At 39.5% G+C, this 27,899-nt stretch overlaps 1 protein-coding gene across 1 annotated transcript in view; it reads left to right on the top strand.

Moving 5' to 3' along the window:
• LOC144033607 (solute carrier family 12 member 9) overlaps positions 1–13,743 on the top strand; it is a 76,167-nt gene extending 62,424 nt beyond the window's left edge. Inside the window, exons 10-13 of the mRNA XM_077541808.1 lie at positions 2,714–2,906; positions 5,499–5,673; positions 6,386–6,532; positions 9,582–13,743. Of these exons, the coding sequence (XP_077397934.1) occupies positions 2,714–2,906; positions 5,499–5,673; positions 6,386–6,532; positions 9,582–10,519 (1,453 nt within the window). The 3' untranslated portion in view covers positions 10,520–13,743. The remainder of the gene's footprint in view (positions 1–2,713; positions 2,907–5,498; positions 5,674–6,385; positions 6,533–9,581) is intronic.
• The last annotated feature ends 14,156 nt before the right edge of the window (positions 13,744–27,899 follow it).

Below are 27,899 nucleotides of genomic sequence, written 5' to 3' on the forward strand. Positions count from 1 at the left end.
CCTACAGGACATAATTTAAAACTAAATGCCGTATTGCAAAAATAAGTCAGTATTTAAACATTTTGTGAATTAGACTCTCTAATTTCTGTTTCTGTCCCTAATTTGCCATGTTGAGTAACCAGGAACAGATTATGTAAGTACAGTGTTCAACAAACATTCTATTTTAATTCCTTACCTGCCAGTCCTTCTATTTTAAAGGGAATATATTGAAAACTGTCACTTTTTGCTGAAGGTCATTCAGTATCTTTTGTTGGCTGACGTAATGTCTCGTACACTAACTTTCTGTGTGTGCGCGCGTGCATGCGTGTGTGTACTCATAAGGATGAAATTTCTGTCCTAGCTTTACCATAATTATGACGTGATTCTGGGCAAGAGTCCAAGTCTAGCCTGTTTTAATTCCCTGATTGGCAGTGATTCTCTTAGGGCATTTTTGTGGTGTCAGCAAAGTGACATCAGCTGCTGGAGAACCACAGACAGGTGACGGGGTGAGAGAAAGGTGATTGTATAGAGGTACCATTGTCGCTCATAATGAAACAGAAAGATGAGATGGATTGGTGGGGCGGTTAAGGTGAGCTTTTATCGTTATTACAACCCTCTCCAAAAGGTTGAAGGAGGGCCTAAGATGTGTGGTCAAGATGTAAAAGCAAAGTTTGAAGTCGTGAACCTCTGTGGCACATCAGTGTGTACAGGTCAGGACTTATCTTAAAAGTTAAGTATCAGTAATGATTTACAGTTGATGCCTTTGCCACTCCCTTACCATTTTTCATTTTATTGTTTCATATTTCGAAGGCGTTTTTCATCTTCCTCTTCTACTTTTCATTTCGGCCTGTACTGTAGGGTTGCCACAGCATGTCATCCTTTAACATCAAAATCTATCTTTAACATCCTGCTCTCTAACACCAACTACCCTCATGTCTTCTCTCAAAATCTCTTAGGTCTTCCTCTTGCTCACTTTCCTGGCAGCGCCATACTTATCACCGTTAGTCCGTAATACTCACTTTCCAAACCATCTAAGTCACTGCTCTGTAACTTTGTCATTACATTTAACAGCTTCATTTCTGATACCTGTCATTTCTTCAGAACCACTGTCTCTAATCTTTACCTCACAACTGTCTTATAAACTTTCCCCTTCACACTAGCAGAAACTCTTCTATCACGTAACACCCCAACAAATTCCTCCACCCGATCCACAGTGCTTGTATCCGTTTCTTCACCTACTCACCGCACTCACTGTTGCTCTGAATTATTGACCCCAAGTATGTAAAGACCTTCACCCTCGCTGTTTCTTGTCCTTGTAGCTTCACTTTTCCTCCTGCATCCATCTCACATACATTTCTTTCGACCTCATGCCTCCACCTTTCCAAATGTTCCACATGAGATTGACAAAGATACAATGCTTCTTTATCCTATCTATATCCTCCCATCAACACCCTCGAGGAAAATAATGCACCTTTTTAGTTATGAAACCATACCATAACCATTCATGTCTCAGCTTCAGAAAACAATTGAGCCATGATTGGTCGTTACCTGAGCTCTGAGCAACTTTGATGTCATTTTCAGTAAACAGCAAGTGGTAAAATGGCCACTCCTTGAGATGGATAAAAGCGGGTATTTTAAGCCCTTCCAAAAGTTAACTATAGAGATACTGTATAATGATTAAATCTTACCTTTGACACTATGGCGATGTAATTTTTTGTGAAATATTAGGTGTTTTGCTGGTTATTTTTGTATTTTTTTTTATGCGGAATTAAAACGCCCGGTTCAATAAAACCCCGCCTCTCCCCGTGTGAATGCCGCGCTCCCGGCAAGCCGACTGCGTTCTGATGTAGGAGTTTGAGCACTCCTCTGAGTACACCACGCAACTTGACCCAAGCCACTTCTTCAATAAACATTGAAACAAAATGGCTCCTTGCCGCAAGAAATCGTGAGAGAAGAAGAGAGGAAATAAAGAGGGGGAAAAAAACCTGGGTTGATTTCAAACCGGGGACTTGCTGCTTACACAGCTAGCACACTAACTGTACTATTTGTTTAGTTAGGTTCAACAGTGCCAAAGTTTTACTTATAGTTTACACAAGTGTCAGCCAGAACCTTTGGGATTTTAAGACAGCCAATTGTCATTGCACTTTGGCATTGTAAATGTGAAGGATAATTGATTGCTTTGAATTCATTTAGACAGAATGTGTACTGATAAAGGCTACTTTTGTCACTACGCCATGGAGGTCTCAGAGAAAGTGGGCGTGTGTTTAGTCCGCAGAGGCGGTGCGGGGGTGTGTCCGCACCTTATGACGTCAAAGAGTGCAAACAGCTGGTTTTCTCAGGTTGGGAGGGGCTGGTGCTTGGAGCGCAAAGTGACCTTGAATTTCTCAAAGAGGGATGAAGGGAGGAAAACACCACTTCCGTCATGAGTTTGATGAGGAATTAACATTTTAACATGGCTGAAAGCTCCAAAAAGTTGATTTTTCATGTCGCTTTCCCTTTAACTCATATTCCACAGGCGTAGTATTAATCAGAAAAAAATGTTTAGACTGGTGGTGCACGATAAAGCATATTATTGAAAATAATTTTTTTTAGGTTGAGTTTCTTTTTAAAAAAAATAAAAAATTGTTGTGTGTTTTTTGTTTTGTTTTGTTTTTTTGTTTTTTTACCGAAATCATTGAATTTAGAACATGGTAGTTGTGCTTCAATTAAGAGAGGCACTTTGTTTCTTTCCCAGGCCCACTTTTCGTTACTTCACCTGGCATACGTGCGTGTTGGGCATCGTGGGCTGTGCTGTCATGATGTTTCTCATCAACTCCATCTACGCCTCGGCCAGTATCGCCTTCATGCTGCTGCTGCTTCTGCTGATTCACTACCTCAGTCCAACTTCCAGCTGGGGCTACATCAGCCAGGCTCTAATTTTCCACCAGGTTTGAAACACACACACGCACGCACGCCCACACGCAGCACTGCCACATCATTATTACAGCAACTAAAATCTCACCCCCTCAACCTAAAAAAAAAAGGTGTTCTTGCCAAGCAATCTATTTAAAATGTTTATTGAGACACACAAACACAGACTATTGGCTCCCCGAGCCAAGTGTATGCAGCAGACAACAACACACACATCAAAAGCTGTCTCTCCAAATTCATTGTTGTGCAGCCATCGATCATTTTTATATCAGGACTTACTAACACACGCTGCATATTTTTCCCTCAATGAAGTGCTGCACTTGTACAAGCGCACTGTCTCGTACATAACTGTATATCATACAATTCACTATGTCCTCTATAGGCGGGCCTGTTGCTCTCAAGGTGAGGCAGCTCTGTTGCCAGCAAGGCCTGTTGCCAAGGCGATTTGGGGTGGTTGAGTTGGTGAGCAGTTTGTCAAGAGGCAGAACATTATTACAACCACTCAACTTATTGCACTTTTCTTCCTTCCCCCTCCTCCCTTTCCTTTTCTTCCCTTCACACAGACGCCTCCCTTCCTATCATCTCCATCCTCCTCCCTTCTCTGCTTTTTCTCTCACGCAGAGCAGTTCAACAATTCAAATGATTACAGTACATTCGGGCAGAGTAGAAGAGGTGATATGTTTGCTTTTACAGCACATGGAAATCAACAAGTCATGTTTTTGTGATGTAAAAACATGATCTATTTCAGAAATTGTACACTTTTAATGTGAACAAATATATTTGCTATTCAACTATAAATGATTTTTTCCTTATTGGAACAAAATGAAACTAAATTAATGACCTTCTTGATTTAGGTGTATGTCTGTGATTGGTAGGAATCATTCACATTAGTCATTAAACACCCTCCAACTATTAAATATGATGAAGGCTGTAGGGATTGGAATTTTGCAACATAATGGGAAACAAAAATGCAAGTCCCGACCATGTTTAAAGAGGAAGTCCACCTTTATTGACAATAATATGTTATATGTGACTTCACTCGTCTAAATATGACATTCTGATTGATATTACATTTGTGGAATTTGAGTTATGAAGCAAAATCCAGCCGTTTGTATCCATCTCAGGGGGCGGCCATTTTGCCACTTGCTGTCAACTGAGGATGACATCACAGTTGTTCGGGGCTCAGGCAATGACCAATCGTAGCTCACTTGTTCTCTGAAGCTGAGCTGTGATTGGTTGTTATTAGGGTTGGGAGAAAAATCGATATCGATGCGCTCTCTGTTGCAATAAATTATCGATACACTGACGGTAGATATCGATGATCAATGTAATGTGTCCAGTTGTGCAGTGTTATGTTATTAATGTTTATGCACTTTAATTTGTCTCACTTTACAATGTTTACAGTAAAAAGACTAAGAGGCAGTGAGGCACTATGCAAAACTTTGTACATTGTACAAAGTTTTGGGATTGAATAAATACATAATTAGACATTTTCCTTTTTATGGGCATTTGTTGGCTTTTTCAGTCGCATATCGTGATATATTGCTAAATTTTTTTGACAATATATCAAAAATCGTAGATATCGTGTATTGTGATATTATCGATATTGTGAGCCAAATATGGTCACAGTATCGAATCGTGATTTACCCGTATCGACCTGAGAAACTGTCACTGTCATTTTCACTCGAAAGCAAGTGGAAAAATGGCAGCCTTCTGATATTGATAAACACTGCTGGATTTTGCTGATTAACTCATATTCCAGTAATGCAATATTAACCAGAATACCGTATTTAGACTAGCGGTACTGTCAAAAAATTGTACCTGTACATAATTATTTTTATTTTTTTTATCTTCTTCTCCAATTTTTAATTGCAAAAACAGCTAATTTCACGGATGGTTGCTGTATGTTATAACCACTGTAAATATGTCAAAGTTCCACTAGCACCAAGTTTGGCAGAATGCCAGCTTGATGGCATTGCAGCAAGAAATAGAAACAGAAGCGCTCACGACAAAAACAAACACGAGAAGATAACAAGCTGCTGACAACAGTGTTCAGGAAAGACTTAGGGACAAAAAAGGCAAACTGACACCGATGGTATCAAGTCAAGAAATAGATGGAGACAGAATATAAGCATGGAGAGAGGATGAGTGATTGAGCAAATGAAGTGATGGATGAGACTGAAGAGGCAGAAATGATGATAGCCTGATGGATGAGAAGACCGAAGAAAATGGGAAGATAAAGAAGACAGATGATTAGATGAGCGGAGGCAGTTGGTCTCCACCTCTGAGACTGTTGTTGCTTTTATGTCAATGCAAGCATGAAAATGTGTAATTGTTGAAAGTAATGTCATGGTAATAGGGTTGAAAATGGCTGAAGCTTAAATTGGTTAGGCAAGTAAACTTTTAGCAACATTCCTGACCTGAAAGTTTTTAGACAAGTCATTATCAGCAGTCTTTAAAATTGTCGTAATTCTCTCTTTTAGATACCAAATGATGTACGACACATGCATTGAGATGTTTTTTGTTGTGGCATTTGTCTCCGTTCAAAGTAGTAGCAGTAAGAGTAGTGAAATGTTTTCCTTCCAACTTGTCTTCCTTGTTGCATCTAGGTGCGCAAGTATTTGCTTATGCTGGATGTGAGGAAGGATCACGTCAAGTTCTGGAGGCCCCAGGTTCTGTTGATGGTCTCCAACCCTCGAAGCAGTGTCGGCCTCATCACCTTCATCAACGACATTAAAAAGAGTGGACTGTATGTGCTGGGACATGTCCAACTTGGAGACCTCAGTAAGATGATAAAATGCCATCTGTCCAATTCAAATGAGATTTATTTAGGCAGACATATATCTGTACCTTTAAGAAAATTAATTCCAGACCACCAAATACAACTTTGCTATGAGCACACTTCCCACTGTTACTTCGCCCTTCAAGGATAAATGTGTATACTTATTATACTGCATTAATTCATATTTGTTCATTATCTCTTGTTTTTCATTAATTTTTAGACAGATAGTGCATATAATATACTATAATGTATGTACTTATGTACTGTTTCAGTTTTACTTGTGTCTCTGGATTCTTGCATTCCATATGTTAAGGTTGAATTGGATGTGTAATCCTGGAAATGTACATACGCTGAAGCCTTCTTCCTCATTCAGATTTATTTTAATTTCATGCGGGCCATGGGGCTGGCCCTGAATGAATAGTTCATAATCAAAATTGCCTGAGCACAAAAGGGAGGAATGATATTTTCATTAGCAGATGAAGAGCCCTTCTCTCATTTGAGCAGGCACTTGGTGTTGAGAAATATGAGGCAGTTATTCACACACACACAGATTGAATTTAAGAGAACTGTGCCGTGACGTATATACAGTACACCTGCATTATTTTCAGGCTATTTGTACCCCGTAGCCTTTATAAGTGGCCCGTGCTCAACTGATATTGCATTTATGCTTTTGACTGACGTATATGTTTGTCTACCCCCTATCCTCACTCACAGGCACATTACCCTCTGACCCTCTCCAATCCCAGTATGCCTCCTGGCTGTCCCTGGTGGACCATCTCAATATCAAGGCCTTCGTCAACCTGACGCTGGCTGACTCAGTGCGTCATGGAATCCAGCACCTTCTGTTCATCTCTGGACTAGGTCAGTGTCACCATTAGTACAAATTGTCCACAATTTTCTTGCAGGTATGGAAAAAGACCAAGTGTTCGTCAGTGTCACCACTACCCTTCCATGTCATTTGACCGAGTAAGATTAAACAAGGCAAATGTCATAGTTAACGTGTTGGAGAGACTAACTAGTTAATACATCAGGTCATCAGGGATATATCCTAAAGGCTTTCAGACCACCATAGCTTGTTATTGAGCCGAGTCCACCTTTGAGAACTTGTACTTCTTTTGAGTTTGACTTAAAATCTGTGGCTACGGTAGACAGATGTTTTGTGTTTTTATTTTCCTGTTATCTAACTATGAAGGCTACTACTGCTTGAGCTTGACTTTTCTGTACTCGGATTAATGGCACAGATGTGGGCTTTTGACGGTGAAATGTCGTCTTTTCGGGTAGGCATTCACTCAAACATAACTCACCATGATGATGAAATCAGGACTCTAAAAAACAAGTAGCTCCTTTTGCTTCTTGGCCACCAGGCAGTCTTACTATCTTCTTTGTGGAACTGTTTACGACGTAAACTTGCCTTATCTTCCTGTACCCACAGGCTCCGTTGGATTCTTTTTTCCTTTTTTTTTCTTCCTATGGAAAAAAAAAGGAAAAACCTTTTTTGGGCATATCTGGGTGCAACCCCAAACACATGGATGTTTTATTTAAGGTCGGTAGTAGTCACTAACAAATAGAAATATCCTGGAAATAATTTCTGTGTGTAAACACAGTAAAAAACAGTGTGAATTGTTATGTAACTAGTTTGATTTGAGACAAATAAGTTTTTATTTTCAGCAAATTAAACCTCCTAATGCTGTAAATTCGACAAATTACTATTTTCAGTTCTTTACCACCTGTAAAATGTCTTGAAACACGGCTCTGCATCATAATTTGGATTGAATTCTAAGAAATCGACATTTTTATTTTTTTAAAACAATCTTTTATCATGGTTCATTTGTGTAAAAACTTTCCAATTATCTTTAGCAGTTGATAACTTGAAAATTATGCCATTTGCAGACTATAAATATAAGAGTCGAACATCATTTGCATAATAATTTGGAACACAGGTAGGTGTATGAAGGGGGGAATCAAAGCGATGAGCGAAACAAAGAGGAAACAATTTCTCAGAGACCAAAATCGAAGTTCTTTTCAGCCAGACTTCAAAGATGGGCATTTATTTGATGTCATCAGCAGTGGCATCACAAACTGAACAAAATGCAGCTGCTAGCGAGGGGCTGGAAGTCACTGCTGTGACTGAGTTGCTCAGTGAAGACGGTAGGAGTCTGACATGAAAGTTGATACCCCCCCAACCCCCCCAAAAAATGAATTGTCAGCCATCAATGTTACATGTTTCAAATCTTTGGTCCGTAGGTGCTCACTCACCCCCAATTCTTACAACTCTTCTATTTACAACGATTTTTAGCATTGCCAAAAGTGCCATTGTGCAAAATTACGCTGGAATGTCACCACTGAATTTATATGCTTATGCTGCAATCAGACTAATTGCTTCACATCTTGGCATAATGATTCTCAATCAATCAATCAAACAATCAATTGAAATGCTTACATTTTTCCCCGAGGGGCAGTTATTAAAGGTATGAGGACAAGCATCAGTCCTTCGAAGACTCCATCTCATGTGGCCTTCGTGGAGCGCATAAACCATGACAAATTTGAACAGGCCCCCAGTGACTCTGACTTGACTGTCTTCTGGAAATCGCAAGATGGTGGCGATGTGCTCAGCTGGTAGAAGAGATGTTGAAGTGTAGAAGAAGAGCGGACTAATGTAGGCTACAAAAGGCAAGGCGGCAAATTTTCTTTGTTAATATAGCAGATTTCATACGCAAGGCAACTCAATGTGCTTTACACAAGCAAAGACAGCATCAACAAACATAACAGTCAACGACATTCAGAAGCTAAGCGGAGAAAACAAAAGTAGCTCACAAAAATTACTAAAAGAGGAACACACATTGACAACGATAAAATACATTTACAGAACATTTTAAAAACATTTAAGATTAAAAAAACATGAGTTTTCTAAAATAATTAAAAGGAAATGACATGATTTTAAAAATGTTTACAAAACACTAATCAAAGATATAAGGGGGGGGAGCAAAGGTTTTTTTATTTGGATTTAAAAGCATTTACATTCGGGGCTGGCTTCACTTTTTTGTCATCTTATTCCATTTGTGTGCAGCATAACAGCTAAATGCAGCTTCACCATGTTTGCTTTCAACTCTGGGTTCCACTAGTTGACCCATGTCTGTAGATCTCAGAGCCCTACTGGATTTACAGTATATTGAATCAGCATTTCTTTAAACCTGCTCTATGGAGGAATCTGCCCAAAAATATTTTTACAATAGACTTTTTTTTTATTTGACTATTTATGACTGAAACATCTTCTAATTAGCAGATTAACACATTCTTTCAAGCCTCTGGCCAATAATTTTCAGACTGGATTTAGGTTTGAATTTGCCACCCTTTGTCTACCGATGTCACGTCATGCACGCATTGTGTACATGAAGAAGGGAGTGTGCAGTTTCATTTTTTGGCCACATGTGGCAGTAGCGATTTAAACTTCAATATCCTGCATTGAGCAGCTTTCATGTATTCAGGACCCATACTATTCAGTGTTTTCTAGAACATGAGCAAAATTTTATTCTACAGTTGACTGGGAGCGCAAGTGTGCGCCCATCTGCATGGAAACGAATGCCAGATTTGAGGAAGAGATTTGAACTCCGCATAAATTTGGACATACGGTCGATGGGTGCCAGAAGTTATGTCATGTGGCTTTCAAATTCAGCCTTTGGAGAATTCAGCCAACAAATTTGGACACGTCATGTGTTTTAATTAATTTCCATGACATGGGGTTGAGCATCTTAAGGGATTTGAGTGACAGATCAATTTCTAGCCAACCTCCTAATTGATCAGCTAAATGTTGGCACTTTACTCTGTAGAAAAACATCTGTTGCATTTCTGATATGTTTTAAAACAAATCATCTTGTCTCACTGACTCATTAATTCCATCTCTACATTCCAGGTGGGATGCGCCCCAACACTCTTGTCCTGGGTTTTTATGATGACAGCATCCCAAAGGACAAACTCGCCGCAAATCACTCCACAGATCTTTCGTGCCTCGCTCATGAGCTTGAGCAGCGCTCAACTCAGTTCCATTTTGCTTCCCTTCGGTCCAGAAACAGGGCTGCCGATGGGTATGACGGGAAGGTTTTGGGGCCCCGGGAGTATGTCGCCATCATTGCAGATGCTGTGAAGATGCTGAAGAATGTGATCTTGGCCCGTCATTTCAACAGTTTTGATCGAGCGCAGGCTCTGTCAGCTGCCTCCTCTTCTCCAGGGAAAGGTTTTGTGTACGTCGACGTTTGGCCAGTCAACCTTCTGCGTCCAGACAGCACCAGCTACGTGGATACCTGCTCTCTGTTTTTGCTGCAGCTAGCTTGCATTCTCAATATGGTCCGAGCCTGGCGCAAAGCGACGCTACGTCTCTTCCTTTGCGTGGAGGAAGGGCGGAGCGTAAGAGGCTTGGAGGAGAAACTAAGACAGCTGCTGAAAGAATTAAGAATCAAAGCTCAAATCTACCCCGTGCCCTGGGACCAGCAGGTGGCGCTACACTGGCAGCGCCAAGGTGAAGGGGACAAGAGGCAATCATCACAGTCCTGTGATACCATCAAGGAAGAGAAGAAGCTGGCGAAAGACGAAGATGAGGACGAAGACGATTACGTCAACAGCTTCCCGAGCAACACCACACTGTTGTCTGATGACTACCTGGCAGCTGTCAATCAGCTGATCCTAGACCAGGCCCGGCCGCCACCTGCCATCCGCTTCTTGTACTTGCCCCGACCACCAGCTGACACCCGTCGCTACAATTCTTACTTGCACCAGCTGGAGCTGCTGACTCGTGACCTGGGCCCCACTTTGCTCATTCACGGGGTGACGCCTGTCATCACCACTGATATCTGAACACTCCCATTCCACGACTTCCATGCTTTGGGTATTCCTATTGGCTGATGATGCTGCTGTCTATAGCTGATTTCTCACTCAACATCAGACTGGATAAACAGCCCTTTAAAACCGAATATGGGCCAAATCGTATTTTACATTTTATTTTGACTTCATAATCTGTGGGCAAGCCAGATGTGGCCCTCGGGCCATGTAGTACTTTGCCTAGGTTTGCAGGAGGATATAGTTTTCATAGGAATGTTTGAAACAAAAGTAAACAAACAAACAAATAAATTTGTGACCCGCTCCGACAAAAAGGTCCGCATGTCAGCAACATTAATTTTGAGTTGGTGACAAAAACAGACTCATTGGACCAAAATGTCGATTTTTAGATTTCTCCACAAATAGCCTCCTTGATGTCTCAATTTTCATTTCCCAGCAGCACAAAGTTAAAATTGTAATAGAAGTGCATGAAAATAAGTAATTATTAGAACAAGGGCATCTTATCCAACACGTTTTTATCCGACTTTAGCTAGCAGTGTGTCACGGAAACCTGCCACAAAATAACCCGGAGTTCCTCATCCATAACGTCACTTCACAAATGAATTATATGAATGGATATAGCAACCAAAAAAAGGTGAAATACACCATGATGCAATCCTTCAGCACGAAAGTGAACAAAAGACGCACGTCATAACCACGGCATCCTACCTTATAGCAAAAGTGAATGTTGTCATCAGTCTGGACATATGTGGTTAATTGGTTTGTAATCCAAACAGATAATCTTCAATTCCGGCATCTCTTTCTTAAACATGTCTATTTCTACTTTTAATTTAAATGAACGTATTCATGCACTCATGCATGTCACACTGATGAGGGCGAACCTCCTAACCTGACTGGTTAGCGCGTCCGCCTCCCAGTGCTCCGGCCTTCCTGGGTGGAGTTTGCATGTTCTCCCCGTGCCTGCGTGGGTCTTCTCTGGGTACTCCGGTCTCCTCCCATGCACATTCCTGCATGGCAGGTTAATAGAGCGCTCCGAATTGTCCCTAGGTGTGCTTGTGAGTGTGGATGGTTGTTCATCTGTGTGTGCCCTGTGATTGGCTGGCAACCAATTCAGGGTGTACCCCACCTACTGGCTGAAGCCAGCTGGGATAGGCTCCAGCATCCCCCGCAACCCTTGTGAGGAGCAAGCGGTGAAGAAAATGGATGGATGGATGTAATTAATGATGTATTGTAAATAATGATCACTCCTCAATGTCATCAATTTCGTGCTTCAACATACACGCCACTTCATTGACGCATCACAAATGAACCGTCTGCCTGAATTGTAGAATAACGCCACAAATTTCCACTTTATGCTCTTTTTAAGTGGGATGAAATTAAAATCAAATATGAGCTATGAAATAAGAAACTTGAAGATTAAAAATGATCGTGATGGTCCTCCCAAAGCCATTCTCCCCGCCCCGTAATGTACGCAGCACATATTTTGAGTGACTTGCAAATACATCATGTAAAGCGTTGTGTTTATGATTGCTGTACCTTGAGAAAAAAAAACTGTTGAAGCATCCAAACATTTACATTTTCTTTATGTGACCAAAAGCATTTCAGTTATAACAATCATGATAATTTATCAATAAATTTATTTGTCACAGGCCACACAAAATGGCAAATAATCTTTAAATTCACACAAAATTATTAAATCAAATTTCCCACCGTGGTAATATGACCTCATTTAAACAAGTAACTATCACAAGGAGCAACAATATAAAAAAAAACAAACAACTTAACAGATTTCATCTGTTAAGATGTCAAACTTCTGAAACTTTTAAAAGGTTCAAATCTCGAATGATTTTCTTACCTGCGGTTGGAATTGACTTCCCAGTGATTTTCCTAAAAGTTTGGGGTCAATATCTTTTTCCTAAAGTACTGGTTGCAATGGACATTTGCAACCTGCAATGACCAAAACTTTAAACCCATTTTTCTCAACTTTTTTCAACCTTGCCACATTGAAGATGCTGTAACTTTGTCAATTTTTGAGGTACGTCCATGTATTATATATCATTTGAATGGGTATTAAATGTAGAATTTGAATACATTAATATGTCATTTATTTATTTTGTTGACTAAAAAGGAGGACCCTTTTGCCAGAGCTGGTCACATTTTCAATAGCCATGTGAAGGATGGCATGAAGACTCCACAAGTACATCTAAGTAAACAGTGGAGAAACAATGGGTGTATCTCCTGAATATGTAACACGGCCACCCAGTATGAAATGAAGCAAGAGAATATATCCTCTCATCAAGATGGGCAGCCCATCCCTTTCCCCTCATATCATTCCATCCCACACTAGTGGGAGGTTTCCACTGGCCGATTCCGTCTTGAGCTGAATTTGAAGTGTCCTCTGGCTTCCCTTGTGGCCTCTTTTTTTTTTTTTTTTTCCATTTGGAGATGGGTTGCCCCTCAATTTTCTTCAAATGATCATTCCATACGCCTTCAGATCAAAAAGTGCCGAACGTGTTAGCGATCTAATGTGTGGAACTAGTCCAGCCTGGACAGGAAGTCTGACTGTTAATTTTCATAGCAGGTACGCTCAAGAGAGCTGCTTTCCATTTTATAGGGATAGGAAACTTCCCCCCCCCCCCCCCCCCCCCACCCAGTTTTGTCCAGCAAACTGCACAACACACATTGTTTGCAGCCGCTGGGATTATCCATTATATTTAATTAATTGCTTGAATGTATTTCAGGTACTTAGAAGAGTTTTCCATCGTCAGTGCTGCCTGATCTGTTTGAATAATTAAGTGCCAAGATAAAATGCAATATTATTGTAATTATTATCCTTTTGCCACAATTGTAACTGCAGTGTCATCATCAAGCGACTATTACTGAAGTACCGAATAATAATGTAAGATAATATTTAGTATCCACATTAGTCAGTGTCATCCAAAGAAAAACACTGAAAATGAAACATAATTTAGTTTGCATTGTTCCTAGACGTCTTCCTCGCATTGAATTGATTTGCCTAATTGGGTGTTGCATTGTTTGAATTTAAATATTTGTGGTACTTACGGTTTGATTTCCATCCGGACGTCTCAACACTCCTCAGTACGCAAATGTTATTATACATTTCTTCATATAATTGTACTTGATGTATCATGCTTATTTATGAAAGTATTTAAATAAGTGTTTTGCTCACTGTGAAATTCTAGCTAAAAAAAAAAAAAAAAAAGGTGCTCAAGAAAACTAAACTAAGAGGAATAATAAAGACTTTTTATTATGTCTCATACTTTTGTTGTTGATGGCATTTATTGATGGGTCTTAAGTGTGGTCAGTTTACTACAGATTGTTCTTGTTGTGGTTCAGAATGTTGAGTTGGGATTCAGCTGCTGTTCAGTGGAAAGATGGATCTTTTATAGTGGCACACAGGGATCACCCCAAAACCTAAAAAATAAATCCGAAACTATTTGCCTTATGACCTTGAGCAGTCGCAGTTTAAAAAAAAAAAAAAAAAAGACTACATCATATCAATAATGCATAATTGCTTCATTCATTTTACTGTTTAATAAATGATTTAAGTAATAATAATAATAATAATAATGATAATAATTCTAAGTTCAACCAGACCAGGGTGTACCCCGCCTACTGCCCAAAACCAGCTGAGATAGGCTCCAGCACCCCCCGCGACCCTTGTGAGGAATAAGTGGTCAAGAAAATGGATGGATGGATAATTCAAAGTGGCCCTTGCATCATTCTATGTTTCTGTATGTGGCCCTCAGAAGACAAAGTTTGGACACCCCTGCTATTGACAGACTTCAATAATTTACATCCAAGTGTGTACCTTTTAATTCTATACACATAGAATCTAATCTTCCTCTAATTGCTGAAGTATCAAAGTATCAATATTTAGCAGGTTTTGTCTAGATGACTTTACGTGCTATACAAAGTATAATGAGGCCACACGTGCAAAGGCTAATGTGTGTAATACATACTTGTTTCACTACATTAGCAAAATGACGTCAATGTGTATTATTATTAGGGGTGTCATTGTCATGTCATTAATCGTAATTAATTGCATGACTTCAGTAAGTTAACTCATAATTAATTGCAAATTTTATATCTGTTCCAAATGTACAATAAAATATTTTTTCTAAGTGTTCATGCTCTTGTTAACATAAAAGTGGAAAAAAATGTTAAACTAATATAAATATGGCTACATCTTTTAGTCCTTCACACTGTAATTTCATAATAATTCATAAAATTGAGTTGAAATAAAAAAGATGTACTGTACAGTAAAAAAAAAAAAAAAAAGTGATATTGATTTGTATTGAGGTCAATTTTCTGCCACTATGGCATAATTGTATTTGTAAGACGATGACAGCTCAGTGCATTTTTCTTTTCATATTAAGTTATCTAATCTTTAACATAAAGAAATTTGTGAAATTTCGCACATTTTTAAAATTGTAAAATACAACTTGTCCCCAGTCTCCACAAATATATGCATTAAATTTCTTACTGCTAAATTTTGATGTTGATGTGTCTGCTGTGTTGCAACTGGAATTCCCCCGGCACATGATTTACAAATAAAGGGTCATTAATTGCGCGTTTAAAAAAAACAAAAACAACAACAACTAGTGGCGTTAAAGGAACTTTAAATGACCTCAAAATTAACTCACTAATTTTGACACCCCTGATTATTATCATTATTTTTTTTCTTACGTAAGAAAAATAAGTTTTGTATTTACCTCCGTTACTAATTTCAACGTTCCCTGCCACCTTCCTCAGAAGCTGACTGCTCGGTGGTGTAGGGGTTTTGTTTGCACTGAGCATGCGCGCTTTGTACACAGCAAAAAAATCAGCACAAATTATTTTAGATATTTTTGTTTTGCAGGTTAAAGTTTTTTTTAATATTGTGCTCCTGAGTTAATGTAGGTGATCAGTTTGAATGCATTATTATTTATTGATTTTATGTAATTTTATTTTTCCGTATCATATGGTTTGACATGGTCAGTCAAAAAAATGTCTATAGTTTTAGGATTTAATTTTATTTTTGAAATTCAGATGCACTTTAAATATTTTCTGTTACAGTTAATAAAGCTATTCTTTGTTGTAAGTTGGTCCATATTTCTTTCTTTTTTATTCTCTTATACGTTAATACGGATAGAGTGTTATGCAGAGGTGTGCTTATAAAAATTTTATAGACAAATGATACTATTTATAATCGGGGGGTGGGGGAGGGGGGCGAGATGTTTTCTTCTTACTGGGTGCGGTCATCACAGAAAATAATTGAGAAGCACTGTATTGGGCTAACCTCATACCTCAAGTGTCGTATTTCATGCCATATCATGTGTGTTGGTATGACAATAACATTCCTGGAGTCCTTGAAGTGATGGAAGGATATGTAGTCGTGAAGAGGAAACACCAGAGGTGTTTTCCAAAGTGTGTGTCTGTGTGTGACAGTAGCATAACTTTGAGCTCCGTGTGTTTGCCTGCAGGCAAACCATTTTTTTTTGCCTTGTCACGTCCACAGCCCTGATCAGAGGAAACGTGTCACTCCCTCCATGTATCATAGCTTCAACATCCCGGGCACAAGCATTCACATGCTCACTTATCACTTCACTTTTAATTTCCACCCTACTTTCCATTTCATCTGCCTCCTCGCATCTTTTTCACATACACTTTATTTTACAAGACACGCACTTTTCCTGAGTCATCACATGGATCAGGGGAACCGAGAGAGGAAAAGAATTAAAAGATGTATGGAGGGTGGGATGTCAAGTGCAATCTGGTCACGCTGACACACAGATTCGATTACCAGTTAAGAATTTGGGGAGCCAAACAGACTCCTGGCGGTTGCTTTGAGCCATATATGCATTAAAATATGCAGAGAACGTTTCAGTTGCCAACACAGTGCTGACATTAAAAGTTCGGTTTGGCAAGTCTTGCATAATCATAGCTGTTATCGTGAACGTGACAAGGGCTTTTCAGTGTGCCGATTGCATGCCCATCATGGCTATCACAAAGGACAATATACAATATGTCATTAACTTTTGCAGAGGGGGAAATTCATGGGCAATCAAAAAAATACTATTCAAAGCATATCTCATATTTCCGTAGGGAGCAATCACTAAGAGGGCATGTATAATTTCATAGCACCTGTTCCCATAGAAGTGTCATGCCTTATCAACAGAAAAGGTAACTAACGCAAAGCAATAGAGAGAAGGATCCATTTGGTTGCTTGGGAAACTTTTGCGACCAACAAGTCCTCAGAGGTGAAAATACTACCTGAAAAATTACTCCGCATATGCAATCAAGTAAAATAGCACATTTACAATATACATTTCCTCATCTTAAAATGTGAACAATGTAGACCTTGCTGGACCTTTATACATCCGCCATTTTCCTTAGGTACAGTGTCTTTTTTTTTTAATCTTATGCACTATGGCACTCTTTTTATAAGGCATGGAAATGACATTGTTTACGGGGTGTTCATAGTGGACCTGACAACAATTAGAATAATACATAAATGTATCACATTTCTTTTAGAATGCACTTGTGATATAAAGATGTTTGTCAATATTAAATTAAGCAGATTGTCTCTTCCTCCCACACGTGCTTGCTCGGTTAAATGAACACTCTAAATTCCCCGGGTTTTCACCGGATGCGGTTGCAGTGCGGTTGCGGTGCGGTCCGGCGACGCAAGCAATTAGATTCCATTCATTCGAATGGTGCAGTTTACACCGCTTGCGGGTGCGTTGCGTGTCGACTGCGACTCAGCTGCGGCGTGCCGCAGGCCTTCCGCAAGGATAGACCTATTTTCTATTTTTGCCGGACGCCGCAGCGGTAGGCCTCCGGCAAATGGCAAGCTAGCACAAAACACATCGAGCAGGACAGGAAGACCGACGCAGTTTCAAAATAAATTTCCGGTTACCTTTCAGAATAAAACACTAGCCAGCTCCTATTTCGCAAGCTTTTCAGCAAAACGTGACGTGGGCGTCGCCGGGCCTGGAGTTAACGTGCGAGGTGCCCATTCACGGTTTAGACACCAGCGAACATGGACGAGGAGAGGTTTATATTGGAGGTGGAAAACCACAAAATAATATATGACACGGCACATCCTTTTTATAAGGACAACCAAAAAAAGGATGCTGCATGGAATCTCATAGCAGAAGAAGAAGAAATGGTTAAATCAAAAGAAGTCCACCTCTCTTTCTGCTTCTCTGTTGAGCACAGACTTTCTGTATGTTTGTTGTTGTGAAATGCAACATGATCGCGCGCGCGCGCGGTCCCGTGAGACATGTTGGGAAGTGGGCGGCGACGGAGCTGCCGGACCGCAGCTGTGCGGAGCCGGTGTGGATTGACAAAAAAATTGACCCGTCCGGAGCACGCAGTCAAGACGCACCGCACCGCAACCGCATCCGGTGAAAACCCGGGGTAAATTGTCGATACAGTGAATGTGAATGTTTGTTTATTCAAAGATGTTCTGTTATTGGCTGTATCAATAACGTCTTTGAAAAAAAAGACATATGCAGGCCATAACACAAGATGCAAACCACTCATCAGCAAAATAAATAAATAATAACAACGGAAGACCAAATTGTATTTTGCAAAGAACTACGCAGATGAGCTACAAACGATTTGGAACACAGTTTTGTGGATTGACCAAAGTGATGGAAATAAGGTAAATGGAGAAAAAAGATATGCTTATGATCCAAAAAACAAAAGCTCACCTATGAAGCATGGTGGAGGTAATGTCATAGTTTTGGCTTGTATGGCTGCTTCTGGAACAGGCTCACTAACCTTTATTATTATTTATTTATTTATTTTATTTGATTATGTTATTCATAATAGTAGCAGCAGAATGAATTTTGAAGTATTTTAATATTATCTGGCAATTTACAGAAAAAATACATTCAAACTAATATGGAGAAGCTTCATTGTATAACAAGACAATGACCCAAAACATAAGACTTCAAGAGAAGCTCAGCTTCCCCTAAATGCCCCTCCCCCTGAAAAGAAAAGAAAAAAAAAAGTGGTGAAATATGCACTTCTGTGTGTACAATTCATAATGTGCTTACTTATGACAAATAACTGACACGACTTCCTTCTCATTCATCCCTGTGGTGCCACGGCACTTTTATTTATTGCACAGTTGGAGGCTGCTTCGTAGAGTAGCAGTCATCTAATTGGATTTTATTTTAAATCCAATTTTAGTTGAAGAAATTGACAATTTAGTCAATGTTTTACTTTAGCATAATTTCAATTTTTATCCAGAAAATTACAACACAGCTATTTGAAGATTAAATAAAGTGCAGTAAACACCAGTTAGTGGTTCATTTCTCCCACCTGCGTTTAATTCCTTCTGATTGGATTGTGTAAATTTTCGTCACTGTGTCATTTTAATTTTCGTTTTAATTCATTGACAATATTACCAGTCAATTTTAGTTATCGTTATTGTCTAAATGAATGGGTTCTATTTTAGTTTCCGTTTGATTTTCATCTGATGAAAAAATTGTGACAAAAAATATGACGAACATTTTTCGTTGACAAAACCCACTTCGGGTAACGTGGATAACTGCTGGGCTTTTTCCCGCCCATCGGACACGCAGTGGACAGTGGGCCGGCCCAGCTACTGTGTGATGATTGGATGATCTGTCTGAGGCGTGCGTAAAAAAATAAGCTTCCCTTGATTTGAATGAGCAGCAGCTTCCACTGCTGCCAACTCGTCAAAGTGCTTCATCGGGGGGAAAAGTGGAAAGTCACAGACTGGCCAAATCATACCAGAGCTGTACCCAATTGAGCATGAAAATTACCTCCTCAAGAGGAGACGGAAGGTGGAAATCCCCAGAAACAAATAAGAACTGAAAGAGGCTGCAGTAAAGGCCTGGAAAAGCATTTCAAATGACAAATGCAAAAGTCTGCTGAAGTGGTTGCAGGCTTGATGCAGTTGTTGTAAGTCAGGGTTATGCCACCAAATATTACATTTTATTCATTTTGGTAATCTACAGTAAAAATGTCTGACAATACATTTGTTCCCCTTAATAGTGGGTGGTTTAAAAAAGGGGGTCTCTGGTCTGAATTGTTGAACACATTCAAATGTATGTACCATGAAATAAAAGCTGGAAATCTGAATTTATGTTTCATATTTAATTTATCTTTTGACCTGACACCCAAATGTCCCCAGCATCCAACAAACCAACGATTTACAGGACTGTCTCAGAAAATGAAAATATTGTGCTAAAGTCCATTTTTTTTCTGTAATGCAATTAAATAAGCAAAAATGCCATACATTCTGGATTCATTACAAATCAACTGAAATATTGAAAGCCTTTTATTATTTTTATATTGCTGATTATGGCTTACAGCTTAAGAAAACTTAAGTATCCTATCTCAAAATATTATATTTCCACAGACCAATAAAAAAAATGCCATAATCAGCAACATTAAAAAAATAAAAGGCTTGCCATATTTCAGTTGATTTGTAATGAATCTAGAATGTATGACATTTTTGCTTATTTAATTGCATTACAGAAAATGAAGGAATTTATCACAATATTCTATTTTTCTGAGACAGTCCTGTACCTTGCTCTTTCAATACTTTTGGTGGAAAACACTTCCAAATATTAAAAATGCTGTTTTTGAATCTTTTTCTCAACAATTTTGCTTTACAAGCTGAAGGGTTATTTCTATAAATATGTATGTTAATACTGTGAGCCAGTCTTAGAAAATGAATTCAATATTGCCACAGTATATAGATGTTTACCTCTTTACTCTGCTGTGGGTAAAAAAAAAAATCATCATAGTCATTATTTAGCATTGGTCCTCAAGTCGAAATCCAAAGTCACATTTCGCTGGACGCCATTTTCCAGACGTGCTTTGAGCCTGTCTTGACCTGCAACATTTTGCCATTTTCATGACTGATCTGCAATATTGCTTTTTTCCTTATCGACAGAAACTTTAAAGGTGGCTTAGTCCTATCTCAGAACACTTCTGTTTATATGATGATACAGCCACTCTGCGCTGTAGTTTGACCACTCATACAATCTGCTTTACCAACAGTAATGATTAGTTTTGATTGACTCTGTCAGAGAGGTATTCATTTAACAATGTGTTTCTTTCTTACACTATATTGCTACATCCAAACTGCTGTTGTCTAAACCAGTCATTCCAGTATACAGGGAGTCCTCAAGTTAAGGCGCATTCGACCTAAGGTGTTTCGACTTTACAATGGTAATTTTGGCTCCTCGTCCGCCATTTTGGCCGCAGTGTTTTCCCCTCGTCCACTAGCCCTTAGCTAGTGCTAGCGCTTGTGCACTTGTGGGAGTATCTTTGGCTTTTTCGCCATCTTTTTTTCCACATCATGGCCCCAAAGAATAAAACTACGTCTTCTATCAATGTTGGTCCAGCCAAAAGAAAATCAATTACCATGGAAACGAAGCTAAACATCATAAAAAGATCGCAGAAAAGAGAGACACCAACAATCGGCCAAGACTTGGGCTTAGACTTGACTTTATTGATTCCTTTGGGATGGCTCCCTCTGGGAAATTTACATTTCCAGCAGCAATAAGTAATAAAATCAAAATTCAATCAATCAATAAATAAGGTTATTACACCGAGATTGAATTAAATAAATTAAATACAATACAGTACAGTACAGTAAAATGCCATATTTGTGAATTTGGGCTTCAGTCGTACAGTATAGTATTATTTTTTAATGTATTTTAGATTTTTATTAAATCATTTTGATGTATATATTGACTTTAATGGGGAAATTCGACTTAAGTCGAAATTTGGGTTACATCGCTAGAGTAGGAACGGAACTCCGACGTACCTTGAGGACTCCCTGAATAAGCTTCCATGAAATGCAGTAAACAAAGTTTATTGCAGTAATATAATTGTTTGTAATTTGTACAAATTTGCATTTAACAATGCATATTCCCTTAAATGATGGTACTGACATCATAGTGCAATTTAAAATAAAAGTATATAACATGAAGCAAATATAATCTGTTGAACAAACAGACTTTGTGTCAAGTATTCATGTTCACCAATCAGATTTTCCTATGAGGCAAATCAGTCCTGTCAACTTACAATACATTTCTCTCTAAAGTGTATATTTAATTAATTCTGGACACTATTGGTATCAGTGAAAATTAATTAGAAAAACAAATCCATATAGGGAATGACAAACTGCATGTAATGTAATCCATCTGTAAAGGATCAGCAGTGTGGGTGAGGCGTCCCGCCAGGCACCACGCCGAGCCTCCCGTGGTGTGTTTGAATATTTATGCTGATTGTGCTTGCGGAGCCACAGGTGGACGACTATTCCTTATTTCTTATTCCGTCTCATTTGCGGACTGCACCGTACGGCGAAAAATCAATCATTTCCGCACACAGGCAGGGCAGCAGAAGCTCCATAAAGATGGAGACACTGGATGAAGAACGTTGTTGTTTTGCTCCCTCTGTTTCACCATGCGGCACAAGCGCATTCACTCTGTTTGTGCCTTCTGCAGCGAGATGGAGATGTGAGGAAGACATCATATGGAACTGATAGATACACGCCTCCAAATACATCACAGTCAGTCACAGGAGAGTGTGTTCCTGCCACTTGTGCCACAATAACCAGTTTGGAATTTACTGCTGTGTGTTTTAATTAAGATTAAGAAAACGTGTTGCAGCAACACACAATAGCGCTTTAAAACCTCATTTGAATTCTCTGTATTCTGTATTCACTCTTTCATCGTGGAACAATTCTCCTTTCTCTCATTGTAATACAAGTCCATTAAAAAGTCTTCTGGGTTTTGTGCAACCATTAGGACAACTCTTTTCCTCTCACTTGCATTTTATACGCGACGCTACGTATACATTTTAAGCACCCATGAATCATTGCTGCATTGATTTGGGGAACTCTGTGCAAACACCTCAACAAATGAGTCTCCATAAAGTGTAGCAGGCCTTGCCAGCTCCAAACGATCCAACATTTATTTACTACTCTGTAGTCTCTCGGCTTCATAGCCCACCGCAGTCTAAAATTGAATACAGTGGAACCTCCAAAGACAAACACCACTAATACATCTCAACTTTCAATTTGTGATGCCTTCATTTTCCATATGAATCATCCATGCTTCATTTTCTATAGCGTACGTGCACAAAATAAAAATATTGTTACACTTAAACAAAAGTGGACACTTAACTGGAGATTATGTGTTTTAAGTAACAAATATTATTTGTCACTTAATGAGGCTCAACAACAGAAGAACAGAAAATCCAAATCAAAGTCCGCTGGCCTCAAAAAGTAGGTTGATCCTGCAAGTCACTGACATAATTTGAAGCAAATCCTGCTGGAAGAGGATAACGGGAAATTGAAAATGAACCAAAATAAAAGCCGTAACAGCGCAAAATATTACCTAATGAACAAAAACATGCTTAGTCCTCAACTAGCAACATGGTGCTCAAATACTGGGTAAAATTGGACAATCATAAAGTAAATCGATATTGTTCTTCTCTTCTCATGTTCTGTTTCACATCTTGGCGAGAGTAATCATTCAATAATAATCATTGTAAGTTTGAGCAATGGGACATATGAAAAATGTGACTTTTAAACTGTTTGTATATAAATAAAAAGTGAAATTTAACAGCAAATTAAATTTAGCGGTCTCTGAAAATGTGTTTGCCGGTCTGCTGTTCTGAATTTTGTGACATCGCAAATTGGCATCTCTGTTTGGTGATGTCCACTCTGCCACATACACACAGTGCAGTGTGTGAAGTGCAGCCTCAACAAGTGAAAATACTTCTCCATGCACCCCCCCCCACCCCTGGTTGAGATCTGCTCTCACAAGTAAAGCTACTCTTGTTGCAATTCCCAGGCTGCATTGCTCATCAAAGCAACAAAAGCCAACAGAGCTAATTTCAACAAGACTATAATTAGTGTGTGTAATGTATGGTGCTATTCTTAATCCCTGCGGTATTTTGACAAATGAATGTCACAGGCATGTTAAAGTGTCATTGACGGATGAGTTTGTTCATTGATGCCCATTTTATATGTGGTGACAAAAAAAACAAAAAACAAAAACAAAAAAACAGTAATTTTTGACTTTTATTTTGAAGTACATTTAAAGACAGGAGTTTGCTATGATTCACAAGACAGTCAAGAACTCATGAGAGCAAACTACACTTCATGGACATCATGTGGCATGACCTGAAAATATTGTTTTTTCAACAAATATATGATATATTTCATGCTAATTTTATTTGTGTGGCTATAGCTGGCATGTTTTGTTTAGATGGCTAATTGTTAGCCTCATAACTTTGACTTTGACTTTAACTTAATTTATGTGGCGTGACCAACCGTTGTAGACAGATTTCCATGATAGATGTCCTAAATTTAAGATAATTTTAAAATGGTAGCTAATAGTAAAATATCCATCCATCCATTTTATTGACCGCTTATTCCTCACAAGGGTCGCGGGGGGTGCTGGAGCCTATCTCAGCTGGCTCTGGGCAGTAGGCGGGGGACACCCTGAACTGGTTGCCAGCCAATCGCAGGGCACACAGAGACGAACAACCACCCACACTCACAAGCACACCTAGGGACAATTCGGAGCACCCAATTAACCTGCTATACATGTCTTTGGAATGTGAGAGGAGACCGGAGTACCCGGAGAAGACCCACGCAGGCACGGGGAGAACATGCAAACTTCACCCAGTAAGGCCAGAGCCTGGACTCAAACCCGAGTCCTCAGAACTGGGAGGCGAACGCGCTAACCAGTCAATCACCGTGCCGCCCTATAGTAAAATATAATAAGGGGTAAATATTTGTTTTTTGTTTTTTTTATAATACGCTAATTTCTGGGTCTGGTAAAATCCTTACTCGTCAATGACACTGAAAGAATTGTGAGGAGGGAAATGCACGTTATGTCTACTTTATGAATGTATCTTTCCAAATATCAGAGCTTAGCCAAATTTGAGGTTCCATTGCATTTATAAATTCCTTTGAGATTTCGAGCAGAATATGATTGTTTTCGTTTTTGATATTGCTGCCTGGAAGCAATAGGAATTGTGCAGTGAGGGATAACAACAGTATGAAGAGGATATGTTTGAACTTAAACTGTTTTTATTTAGAGGACATAATTAGAGTAAGTAGACTACAATCATGGCTTGGTTTAGAGTGTATTCTCATTTTTATTTCAGTGCCACCATGAGCGGTGCAAATATCGTCACAATTGTTTCCAGTTTTTTGTTTTTTCTGGCTCACTACACACAAGGTTAACTATGTCACATTTGACATTTTGATTTGTATCATTGTTGTCACTGTGCCACATTTATTTGGTGCTGCTGGATCATCAGAAGTACCCTTGCTTTGAATGATTTAATTATTATGGCGGGGCTTCACAAAATCCCACCTATGACGTTATGTGTAATGTTCCTTATCAGTCTGCTTCAACCATATTAAGAAAAGAAAAAAGAAAAAAAAAACTGCAGGACTCATTTGGTGTTCAGCAATCAGAGCGGTGACCCAAATGAAGAACAAAAGCGGATCTCATCTCTGCTCCGCTTCAGTCCTGCTGCAAGTCATTATCATCCCACCTCTTATTTCACTGGCTGTCACCTCCTGCTGCCCCCACCCTGCCACAGATGTAATCACATATATTCAGTCATGAAGATTAAATTGCACCCACTCTACCTTCTCCTGCACACACTTCCTTTGCAAAGAGAAGTCCGGTCATCTCTTCGTGGCTCAGAGAACAAACAGATTGCTTGTCCTCACACAGCCCAGATCAGCGTGATCACTCCGACGGAATCGCTGAGCAGAGGGCATGAAAATGGACGCTTTTGTCTCTGCAAAATTAGCAAGGCAAATTGTTATGAGGTTTTGTTTTTGTGTTTGTTTACAGCTGTAATTAGTTCACTATGCTGTGAGTAAAATGTTCAGGTTAGCCATGCGGAGGAAATGGGCAAAGTGCATCCGCAATGTTAATTTTACAACCAGCACGCACAGCAGTACATTAAAGGGCTCTTTGTAACAAGTGCTTCATTGCCATGGTCTTGGGTCTGTTGTAATGTGGATAGATAAGATATATCTTAAGGTGTATAACAGGTCAATATTTTTCTTTTTTTAAATCTGTTCACAAAATTATTTCTACAGTCTAATGCTAATAAGGAGCTGTGCCAAAAATTCTGCCTTTGCAAAAATAATTAGGCTCAAGATTTTGATACATAGATGCATTCATTAAACAGTTATTGTGGTTCAAAATGCAGGCCATGTACTGTACTATTAATTTACTTTGACAATTCATATTTGTGGCATCTTCATTACAGTTATTTGCCTATCTACACATAGTTGGATTCTTGATTGGAGGGCCTGCCCACCAATCAAGAATGAAAACAAGAACATCTTTTATTACGTGCCTATTCCCGAAACTGTTCTGCGCTGCTCTGAAGTTTGCTGGACTGTTGAGTAGCATGAGCGGATAAATCAACTTTACTTGTCGTAACTCATTTGCTGTTGTTTAGTTTTTGGTTGTTGTCCATCCATCCATCCATCCATCCATCTTCTTCCGCTTATCCGAGGTCAGGTCACGAGGGCAGCAGCTTTAGGAGGGAAACCCAGACTTCCCTCTCCCCAGCCACTTCAACCAGCTCCTCTGGCAGGATCACAAGGCGTTCCCAGGCCAGCCGAGAGACATAGTCTATCCAGCATGTCCTGCGTCGACCCCGGGGCCTCCCGCTGGTGGGACATGCTCGGAACACCTCCCCAGGGAGGCGTCCAGGAGGCATCCGAACCAGATGCCCGACCCACCTCAGCTGAATCCCTCCCGGGTGACCGAGCTTCTCACCCTATCTCTAAGGGAGAGCCTGGACACCCTGCTGAGGAAACTCATTTCGGCCGCTTGTATCCGAGATCTCGTTCTTTCGGTCACGACCCACAGCTCGTGACCATAGGTGAGGGTTGGAACGTAGATCGACCGGTAAATCAAGAGCTTTGCCTTTTGGCTCAGGTCTTTCTTCACCATGACGGACCGATACAGAGTCCGCATCACTGCAGACGCTGCACCGATCCGCCTGTCGATCTCCCGCTCCATCCTGCCCTCACTCGTGAACAAGACCCCAAGATACTTGAACTCCTCCACTTGGGGCAGGATCTCATCCCCGACCCGGACAGGACACACCACCGTTTTCCGACTGAGGACCATGGTCTCGGATTGATTTTGATTGTTGTTTGTTTCGATTTTGTTTGTGCACTTCAGGGTAAACATTAGCCACAGTCAGGCTGTCACAGTCTTCAGTCTGCTGTCTGAAATTTTATGTCCAAGCTGAAAGGTAAGCAGAGCTGCAATGTGTTTTGATTGATTGGATGCATCATGTACATAATGGTTTTGCTAACACTTGATTGCCCATTCAAGGTCTTTTAACACATGCACGCTCAACACAGTCTGCAGTCGTTTTTGTTAACTTGCGGATATGACGTCTTTGCTCACTCATGGCACTAGTACCCATCTATAGTAGCATCACAAAACAAAACAAAAAAAGAAAAACATACAAATGTAAAGTAAAAAAAAAATGAGAGTGGATCACTTGATAATTATTGGCCTGATGTCTTACAATAAAACAAATGCAGAACTCTTGCAGATGATGGCTTGAACTCCAAGTATATTTGACATGAGACGCATACTTTTCAAAAAAATATTGCTTGGACTGCAAATTGTGCAACTTTCAACTCTAAAGATTCCATTCTTTTTTTTTTTTTTTTTTTACAGGGTCCAAGTCTTGTTTTATACCATGTTGAAATGTTTAAGCAGTGTCAAATAGTGTTTAATATACTTTGAGTCCAAACTATATGGTGAGATGGATCAATAATGATAGCCGTCAAAAAACGAAAGCAGGTTCCCACTAGAGCAGCAAAAAAAAAAAAAAAAGCCATGTTGCCAGTTGCGTCCCCTAAGCATAAACTATTACAATTCCCTCAGCCAACATAAACACGCTTTAAAATACTTCAATCTGAGCAGTATGTCAATGTTAAATGTACGCTCGTAGATAGTGAGGGAGAAATTCGGCAGCTTTAAAGTGCCATAAACAACATAACAACATTCAAAGTTTTAGTATCCTCATAAAAGACGAGGCCCGCATGATGATCCCTGTAGCTGTGATTTGATTCTCATCAGTCCTCAAACGTACAAGTCATCGTCCTTCCTTGCAAAATTCATTCCAAATATGGTCATCACTCAGTTTGTGCGTCACTTTTTTTTTTTTTTTTTTTTTTTTTTTTAAAGCACCTGGACTCTTTTCATGTATACAAATTCTCCTGTCCAACAGAGGTATGTTTTCATTGAAATGTCACTGAGATATGTGGGAAAAAAGAAATGCTTCAAATTTGTAAAGGCACAACACCAGCACTTATTATTGAGGT

The sequence above is a fragment of the Festucalex cinctus genome, chromosome 13, assembly GCF_051991245.1.
Source record: "Festucalex cinctus isolate MCC-2025b chromosome 13, RoL_Fcin_1.0, whole genome shotgun sequence".
Lineage (NCBI taxonomy): Eukaryota > Metazoa > Chordata > Actinopteri > Syngnathiformes > Syngnathidae > Festucalex > Festucalex cinctus.